At 47.6% G+C, this 9,133-nt stretch overlaps 2 protein-coding genes and 1 long non-coding RNA gene across 5 annotated transcripts; 2 read left to right on the top strand and 1 right to left on the bottom strand.

The window, feature by feature from the left end:
• Nucleotides 1–411: 411 nt before the first annotated feature.
• LOC148403133 (polyadenylate-binding protein-interacting protein 2-like) lies at nt 412–2,357 on the top strand. Of its 3 annotated transcripts, none has more exons than XM_088395440.1 (4): nt 412–545; nt 1,292–1,418; nt 1,524–1,661; nt 1,737–2,357. In XM_088395440.1, exons 2-4 carry the CDS (start codon nt 1,302–1,304, stop codon nt 1,794–1,796), a joined length of 315 nt encoding a protein of 104 aa, XP_088251566.1. In that variant the 5' UTR covers nt 412–545; nt 1,292–1,301; the 3' UTR covers nt 1,797–2,357. The 3 variants fall into 3 exon arrangements, with proteins under 3 accessions (XP_088251566.1, XP_088251575.1, XP_088251586.1); XM_088395449.1 differs by having other exon boundaries at nt 526–674; XM_088395460.1 differs by lacking the exon at nt 412–545 and adding an exon at nt 807–830.
• Nucleotides 2,310–4,515, bottom strand: exosc3 (exosome component 3). Its single transcript, XM_088395380.1, has 4 exons — nt 4,196–4,515; nt 3,698–3,847; nt 3,451–3,602; nt 2,310–2,955 (listed from the first exon to the last, which is right to left on the bottom strand). The coding sequence occupies exons 1-4, from the start codon at nt 4,427–4,429 to the stop codon at nt 2,748–2,750; spliced, it is 744 nt and encodes a 247-aa protein (XP_088251506.1). The 5' UTR covers nt 4,430–4,515; the 3' UTR covers nt 2,310–2,747.
• Nucleotides 3,391–9,102, top strand: LOC148403131 (uncharacterized). The gene is made up of 3 exons (XR_015862418.1): nt 3,391–5,049; nt 7,208–7,290; nt 8,160–9,102. It is a non-coding gene; the product is annotated as an uncharacterized LOC148403131 (long non-coding RNA).
• Nucleotides 9,103–9,133: the final 31 nt, after the last annotated feature.

Here is a 9,133-nt window from a genome sequence, read left to right as displayed (position 1 = left end):
GGCAATTCTGCTTATCTTGTGCCGTCCCGATTACAACCAAGGTTTCCCTGGCAGCCAGACACGCAATCTACATATAGATGACTGCAGTACTACCCTAATCACGAAAAGAGAGAAACAAAAGAAAAGAGAAGTTTGACCAAGCTAACATATGGCGTTCCATGATTCTTTTCGCTCAGAAATGTAAAAAAAAAAAAAACAGATTCTGCTCCTCCCTTGTACAAGTAAAGCTATTTTCCGTATCATTTGTATTTTGCACGTCTGTGTGCCGGTCCCCGAACTTCTTGTGGTTCGAACTGACATCGATAGGCCATTTGGACTCCGTCGTGATTGCCTCAACTCGCCGGCTGTTTACAATTCAGGTACGCTTGTTTTTGTTTTTCATCTTCGCTATCTCGCGACATAAGCGGAGGTGACACCGTGACGTCACGTGGCGTCACGTGACGTGACGTATGGCCTGCCCGGGCCGCTTTTGCTGATGCACAATAGACCAGCCGGCCTCCTTTTCTCGGAGACAAAAGACATAAAACACTGATCGAGTTTTTGCGGTAAATACACGCCGACCAATTCGTAATCTGGACTAACAAAGTACATTTGATCCCACTGTCATCGTTATCGTCGCGGGAACGTCACAACGTTTGCGTGATGCGCTAACATTAGCCGTCCGTCGTGCTCTGGCAAGTCATCGATGGCAAATACTTCGTTGGTGTCCTCAGGCAACACTTTGAGCTCATTCTATTGATGTGTTGTTGTTTTTTTTAAGGCAATTTTTTTTTAAACTCTTCTCGCCGGTAATTATTAACAGATAGCGGCACTTGTACTCATTTCCCAAGGCAAGGCACCTTTGTTTAGATAGCACATTTGCTAAGTTACAACATACGTTTACAAATAAAGTGGGAAAGAGATTAGAAATACCAGACAACATTATTTCAAATGTTTCTAAAGGGATAAACTGCGCAAGAACGATTTTGGAATATGTAGCGCTAATGTGGTTTACACCGCATCTTTGAAATGACAACCTATGTGTACAAATAAAGTAGTATAGACATTGAAATACAATACAAAATCATTTCAAATTTTTCGAAAGGAACAAAGTGCGTAAGAGCGATTTTGGAATATGTAGCGCTCATGTACCCCACCTATACGGATGACGAGATCCTAATAAATAATGACGTAAATACGACGAAGCTCGATTGGGAACAAAAAGAAAGAAACGGGGACAATATTCCCTGTTTATTCAATATTTACGGCAGCAAAATCAATTCAGAATTGATGTCCCCTGTGCCCGTCTTAGGAGTGGCGCCATGAAAGACCCGAGGCTAAGTCAGGCCATTGCCAGCAACAACCAAAGCGGCCCGCCGGAATCTGACCCCTTTGCCGAGTACATGTGGATGGAGCACGAAGAGGAGTTCAACAGGCAGGTGAGGCAGGTTGCTCGGCGGTCCATCCAGGCTGCTCGGCCGACCCGCGTGACGCGGCGCCGGCAGTCGTGTGCCTGATTGGTTGTGGCTGCTGATGTCACGCAGGTGGTGGAGGAGCTGTGGGAGGAGGACTTCATAGAGTACTGCTTCCAGGAGATGTTGGACGAGGAAGAGGAGGCAGAGTTGTTCATCCCAGCCAGAGACCTGTCGGACGCTGGCGGTCAGAGGGCAGACCGTGTGACGGTGAGGCGGCAGTGGTTCAGCACAATTGACAAATATCTGACTTTTTTTTTTTTTTTTGCGTGCGTGCGTGTTCAGAGCATCCTGAACCCAAATGCCAAGGAGTTCACGCCGGGCATTCAGAAACACATCATGTGAGCGAGCGCACACCGTCCCTCCCGTCATGTGCGAGACAAGTCGTCTTGCGCGCAGCACGTGGGCCAATGTAAACGTGCGTTCGATTGGCCACCGCACTGCTGGTATGTTAGTTGCATTGCCCTATGCCAGTGGTTCTTAACCGGGGGTGCGAGCGAGCGAGCGAGCGAGGATAACCCGGGGGAAATTTACCATTTTTCGGGGATAATGGTGGGGTAACCGAAAAAAGTGACAAATTCCGCAAATCAAGAAGTCATTGTGTTAACTGGCATTAGGGATCATGCTAATTAAGCCTTACTTCCTAGCTGTAAAGTAAACCACTTATTATGATCAGCATTAGTTCGGGTTAGGGGTGCGAGAACTGCTTGGTGAATTGAATGGGGTGCCAACAAGGGAAAAGGTTAAGAACCACTGCCCTATGCCGTCCGTCTGCTTGCTTGTGGTTTAAGGTAGGTGCTGTGCTACCCGCAATGCTTTGCGGATGCACAAAACTACTTTAGAGGAAACACAAATATATTTTTGGTAGCCGTTTGAAAATAAATGTTTATTGAAGAAGAAAATGAACACTTGTCTTGTACCTGACAATGTTTCTTTGTAAATGGTGACATCACAAAACTCAGTCTCCATTTGCCGTGCGTTCATTTTTGTTCACCGTGTAATCCAGACAAAAGTGTCCGCATGAGGATTTCTATCCATCCATTATTTATCAAAACACGACTTTGTTCATGACTTGAAAGAGTGACAATATGAAATTGTACGATGCAGTTAAATCAGTCCCATGACCAAGCAGAAATTCAATCGTGACATTAAAATAGCTTGTGTGCAGAAAAAAAAAAAAATGGCCACATTTGTACTGATATAAATCAGTACACACACACACACACACCTCGTCCCTAGAAAAAGTCAATCGGTTCACTGTGTGTTGGGTGGGCGCCTCCATTTGAATCCCCACCTCTAGAGTGCCCCCTGGGCCAGTCTGCTAAAGATCTGGCGCCTCTGGGCAGGCGTCATGTTCTCGCAACTCTCCAGCAGGTTGGCTAAGACCAGCGTCCGGTGGACACTCGAAGACTTGACCCACAGACGACCGTTCATCCCCACCACCATCTCGCACGGGAACAGCTGCTCCAGCTCTGCCCGCAAATCACTGCGGGGGGCCAACAACCTGAGACGGGGGGGAAAAAGAGGCTCAGCGCAAAGGGGTTTTCATCTTAGGGACTATTGAGGTCGCTCTATAGGTCCTCGAGACCAGTGTTTGTCAACCTTTTTTCATTCACGGCACACCTTTTCAGTGGAAAAAGTCTGTTAAGACGTAGCCACCTATATGAACAATATAGTCGTTCTTATCAAAGTGTCTCTTGTCTTTTAACGTACAACGCGATTCACTCCCTGCTGCCATCTAGTGGTAAGGAATCATTACATGATTACGCTGCCAGTCACTACAGCAGCACAGACGCTCGACAAAGGCATATTATCTGCAGATAAGAATGAATTTGTTTTCAAAAACTACTTTCGAGACCAATCAGGAGAAATTGGCTAATTTCCCACGGCACGGCACGGCACGGCACGGCGGTTGACAAACACTGCTCGAGACCTGGTGATTGAAACGAACTATTGGAAATTTCAATCACTCTGGCCTGTGGCTACGGTGCGTGCATACCGTCTGGCAAGAGCCAGCGAGACCCTGAAGAGGAAACCTCCTGCTCCAAACACTCCCATCCCATTGGCCCGTCCTGCACTGTCCACGCAAACAAGCTCTGCCTCCATGTCCTTGTTGGCGACTATCAGTTGCGCAAACAACAGGTCGCCCACCTAAAAGAGGCAGAGCGGGGCGGACGGCGAGGTCATGGTTGCGTGTCACACAGGTGTCCAGTCAGCGGCTTCTGACTCTCATGGCACAGACGCACCTGGACATTAGGTCGGTTCCTCTTGGTGGCGCCTTCGAAGGCCAAGTAGGACAAAGACGCCTGCTCACTTCCGCCGACGTCCACCTTGAACACGTCGCCCGACTTGGCCGTCACGATGCCGATGACCGTCTCTCCTTTGGCTGGAACGTACTGAGGGAACGCAAACACGCACACTCAGCTCTCGGCATCTTCACAAGGATTTCTTCCCCTTTCAAAAATTGGCCATTGGTGACGTGACCTGCACAAACTTGCTGTCGTTAAGCAGACTTTTGAATGTAACTGTTAAGTAATACTTGACTTTTCGGGTGGCTATACATATACATATGCACATATGAAAATATACGGGTATAACTGGAGTTTGACGCAGGTGCTCTAACGGTTGTCGCCTCTTGATGACGTCGCCAAGGCGCTTCGCTCTCCACGGCGTTGGACAAATTCGGACGCGTAAGAGAGCAAAGAGGAAGACATTTGCTGCGCGTGTCGTGTATTGTTTGTCACCCTCTTGTGCTGGGCGTCCACCCAGAACATGTTTGGCTCTTTGTGTCGCAGGAGTCCGCTTTTATACGCCAACAGCCGGTCGCCACTGCGCCGCAGCCCGGGCCCGCAAACCACCTTGTCCGCCTTGGAAGGGCCCGCGAGCGAGATCGTGTCGGCCTTGGCTGTCGTGTCCAAGCAGAACTCGTCTCCCGGCAGCAGAACCGAGCCCACTTTGGCTTTTAATCGAGACAACATTGTGGCGTTGGCGCTCACGTGTGGAGCGAACGCACAGCTTGTCGGCTTGTGTTGACGCGCCGAAGCAGTTCGCAGCGACACCTCGCGGACGGGAGGAACAAAAGTTAAAGTCCCAATGATCATCGTCACGCACGCACACACACACACACACACACACACACACACACACACACACACACACACACACACACACACACACACATCTGGGTGTGGTGAAATTTGTCCTCTGCAGTCACGTCCCTGCGACGCAGAGCACCTATGACGCCACCAGGTTGCAGCGGTATTCGAAACGTCCGTGTCGTTTATCTCAGGGCCGGATTTTGCTCTTGGCGACCGCCTCGGGTGCAATTCGTGTGGGGGCGCACGAGCATAAAAGAAAAGAAAAGGAAATAGAAGAAAAAAAAAGCGCCAAAAATGGACGGATTACCCGATGCACGCATAGGTAACGTGATCAATGTGAAATCAAGGTTGTTGGACGGACCGGACGGTGTTTGCTAAAGGTAACGATGTTGAGTCTTCATTTTCGTCATGGATCAAAATATAAGACCAAAGAAGGCATCAGGTGCCCAGTTCCCCCCCAAAAAACGAAGAAGAAGAGGAAAAACGGGCAAAAGACAAAGGTAGCCGATGCAGGTTTTTATGAGGACCGTGAGAGGCTTTTTATTCGCCTCTTGCTCATATGTTGCTTTAGAAATAGCCGCAGAAGAGGACTGTTTTGGGTTTTTTGGTTTTTTTTGGATTGGTTTTCCTTAATTAGCAACTCATGGAAGTGGCGTCATGAAATGAACTGCAACCGAGTTAGTGTTTGCAACATAGAGAGCAAGTTGACACAGAGAGTGGATAGGTCTATGCTTACTTAAGTAACCTAATCTGCATTGATCGACATGCCATTTTATAAGCTGTGATGAATTGCATTTTTGGAAACTTCGCAGCGCGCTATTTTGCGTATGTTGGCGAATGCAAATGAAATGTGCGTCACGGTTCTTCTAATTGGGTAACCGATGCAATCTAACGTATACATACATTGTATCCTACGTACGACTTCAGGGGCTCTTTGGAAATATTTTGGAGCACCTGCTTGAGGAGCCGGATACTTCCACAGCAGCAGCTGTAACAGCAGTCTGATGACAGGAACCGGCCCGCCAGGGAGTTGAGTCCGGCCCAGGGATAGCATTATTATTGAAAAAGAAAGAAAGTAAATGTGGCGAATGGTCTTTGTTGCCTCGCTGGTCTCCAAAAAAAACACTCGGTGGAAAATGGCTGGCCCAGAGAAGGAACACTCCAGTGACACACGGCTGATTGGGAAAAGATTTGAAAATGGAGTCGATCCTTTCTTTCTTTTGGTGTCAATTTTGGACTGCACGGGTCTCTGTATGTTGCCTTAGAACAGGGGTCTCCAAATCCAGTCCTGGGGCGTGGCGCATTCCTAGATGTTTTCCAAGTTTCCCTCGTTAAACACACCTGATGCAGTGATCAGGCTCCTGCAGAACGTGAGGATGAACTGATCATTTGAATCAGGTGTGTTTAACGGGGGAAAATTGGGAAACGTAGGAATGCGGCCCCCCCGCCCCAGGACTGGAGTTTGAGACCCCTGTTCTAAGGCAACATACAGAGACCCATGAAGTCCAAAATTGACAAGAAAAGAAAGAAAGGATCAACTCCATTTTCTTCCAAATCTGCACTTGCTATGTCTGTTTTCACCCGGAGCCGAGAGGTCAGTGATGCTGCGGTGAGCGCCAGCTAGCCAAGTAGCATTAGCGTCGAAGACGTATTCTGGGAGGAAATCGGAGAATTTGTGGGGGAAAGGGGGATTACCGTGCCCAATTTGGCTGCAGGACCTTGCGTGTATTACAGAGCACTTGAATGATCGGAAGAGAATGTTGCAGGGACGGCAAAAAAAAAAAAAAAAAAAAAAGGATGACGACAGCATGCGTGCGAGCGCTCACGCTCAAGCTCACGTTATGGGAGACGCAGATAGCGAGCGGAGACAGACCGTGCTCATTTCAAACCCTGTCTCCGAGCAAGCGCTAATCGTGACGTGAAAGAGTCGAAAGCCAAGATTTCAGGGTTGCATTTCAGGTCTTTAGCAAACTGGAGACATGCCGTTTTTCTTTGGCTCACCATTCCCAGTCAGAGCTTCCGATGTGCCTGTCGACATGCAACTTGAAATCATTGATTTGGCGAATTGAAGGACACATTTGCCTCTGTGGGCTTGGACACATGTTACAAGTATCTCCTACCACGCTATCCTAAATGATTGACAGATTTCCATCCATCATCACATCACTCCTGTTCCGCTGCAACGTCACTGGCTTCCCATAAGACACCGCATTGACTATAAAATCCTCCTCGATACATTTAAGGCCATCCATAACCTCAGCCCTCCCTACCTGAGTGACCTCCTCGTCCTCCCACCCGGTGGTCTCCAAGGTCTGCATCTACTATTACCCTCACTGTCCCCCCATTCCGTCTGTCCACTATGGGGGCCAGAGCCTTCACCTGCTCTGCCCCTCGTCTCTGGAACTCTCTCTCCCCCCTGACATTGGAAACATTGACTCCATTTTGCAGTTTGCGTCCCACCTCTTTAAGCAAGCATATACTTGAAGCCCTCATTCTGCTGCAGACGTTTCCTTGCTGTTATACTCGTTTTATATTTGATTGTGTCTGCTATTTTATCGTTGTACGGCGTCCTCGAGTGCCTTGAAAGGCGCCTCACAAATAAAATGTATGATTATTATTAAATGAAGATGTGTTTGATCTACGTACGTATTTTAACAGGCAAGAGCCACGCGTGTTTTGAAGTGCCACAAAACTGTTTGTTGACTGAATGTTTTCAAACAATGGACAATCACTGTGATCAGGTTTGTGTGTTTTGTACGTATGAAGCACTTGTATAAAACGGAGTAAAAGTGTGAAAGGACAATTCATTGGATGTAAACATTTGTATCGTTTATTTCTTCTTCAAAGAAAAAAAGAGTGGACTTGCTGTTACTTCGATGTCATTTTGGAATGAGTTTACTGGTCTTAAAGTCAAAAGTCCCAATGATCGTCATCTCACACACACACACACGCATGCACGCACACACACACACACACACACATCTGGGTGTGGTGAAATTTGTCCTCTGCGTTGAAGCCATCCATCCCCTGGGGGGGAGAGGGGAGCAGTGAGCAGCGGTTTGGTGATCTAACCCCCCAATTCCATTCCACAATGCTGAGTGCCAAGCAGGGAGGCAGTGGGTCCCATGTCATAGTCTTTGGCTTTGAACCCACAACCTTCCAGTCTCAGGGCGGACGGACACTCTAGCACTAGGCCACTGAGCAGGCCCTACACAACCTGTCTGAGAGCTCCTGCATCGCTCTAGCCGCCGACTCCGCTCTGCTGACCCCCAGCACCATTGGGGGGGATAGAGCCTTTGCCATTGCTGCCCCCACCCGCTCTCTGGAACCCTCTCCCCCTGACCCACCATTCGTAACGCTGACTCCCTGCACCGCTCCAAACACCTTCCCGAGACCCACCTCTTCGACTCTGCACATGACACCGAACCCATCGTGTGTGTGTGTGTATGTGTGTGTGTGTGTGTGTGTGTGCGTGCGTGCGTGCATGCGTGCGTGCGCGCGCGCGCGCGCGATTATGGAATGAATTTCTATCTAAAGCGCCTTTGAGTTTTCTCAAAAGCGCTGTATAAAAGCGATCTATTATGATGATGATGATGTTGTTGTGTGACAGGAACAGACTGGCTTGTGGCATCATGTACCCGGCGGACCGCAGAAAGGCCCGAAACGTCACGTCCCGTCACGATCAGCAGACCAAGTTTTTATTATTGAAGTGACCTAGTTGATTTGACTCTGAAATTCATCTCGGTCCATGCATTTAGGATTTGAAACAAAACAATAGTACCTTTCTACCTCATTTCTACAACTTCAAGCTGATTTAATACATATATGACATAGGATGACATTTGATGGATTGAATGATATCGTTTGCATTCGGTCTATATATGACATAGGATGACATTTGATGGATTGAATGATATCGTTTGTATTCGGTCTATATAGAACCCGATTACAGAGGCGGCATCTGTGGCTCAGCGGGTAGACCAATAGGTCCGATATTGCGACGCTGAGCCACAGTGCCCCATAATCGGAGCGCAAGCCTGGGAAACAGGTGGTTGATTTGGCCGAGGAACTCCATCGTCATTTTGGCCACCAAATGCGGGCGGCTTTGTAGATTGTTGTGTTTTTGTTTGCTTTCCGTTTTGTGTTTCAACTGAGGAAAGGAGAGGGGAAAAAAAAACAGTATTGATCCATTTCACCTTTTTTGCTCGTGTTTTGAAACAATCGTTTCGTTTGTTCGTTTATTTCAAACGTGGGGGGAAAAAAATAAGATTACTGTACACAAATGAAAGGACAAATATACATGTATATACACTAATATACATAATACACATTTTTATATATGTAGATATAAATATATATATATATATATATATATGCGTGTATAAACTAAAAGAGTAGCAAGCATGATATCACCAAAAAAGAAACCATCAATCATGTTCACATGGCTGCCCGTGTTGTATAACAGCAACAGACAAGTGTAACATCTTGTACCCGGCCTGGAACGTCCACGTCACTAACGGCAGGGCGACCGCTTCCACACACAAAAAAAAAAAAAAAAAGCCTAGGAGCCGGAGTCTCTCTGTG

This window comes from Syngnathus floridae, chromosome 1, assembly GCF_059516105.1.
Source record: "Syngnathus floridae isolate MCC-2025c chromosome 1, RoL_Sflo_1.0, whole genome shotgun sequence".
NCBI classification, from domain to species: Eukaryota; Metazoa; Chordata; class Actinopteri; order Syngnathiformes; family Syngnathidae; genus Syngnathus; species Syngnathus floridae.
Note: the sequence above shows the minus strand (reverse complement) of the source record. Positions and strands in the feature narration are given on the sequence as shown.

Excerpts from the sequence above, each read along its gene's own strand:
- exosc3 (XM_088395380.1), bottom strand. The coding sequence starts at position 4,429 with ATGTTGTCTCGATTAAAAGCCAAAGTGGGCTCGGTTCTGCTGCCGGGA. Across the intron at positions 3,848-4,195 it reads TGGACGCCCAGCACAAGAGG|TACGTTCCAGCCAAAGGAGA; the intron begins GTGACAAACAAT and ends GCGTTCCCTCAG. Across the intron at positions 3,603-3,697 it reads GGAACCGACCTAATGTCCAG|GTGGGCGACCTGTTGTTTGC; the intron begins GTGCGTCTGTGC and ends TGCCTCTTTTAG.
- LOC148403133 (XM_088395440.1), top strand. The coding sequence starts at position 1,302 with ATGAAAGACCCGAGGCTAAGTCAGGCCATTGCCAGCAACAACCAAAGC. Across the intron at positions 1,419-1,523 it reads AAGAGGAGTTCAACAGGCAG|GTGGTGGAGGAGCTGTGGGA; the intron begins GTGAGGCAGGTT and ends GATGTCACGCAG. Across the intron at positions 1,662-1,736 it reads AGAGGGCAGACCGTGTGACG|AGCATCCTGAACCCAAATGC; the intron begins GTGAGGCGGCAG and ends GTGCGTGTTCAG.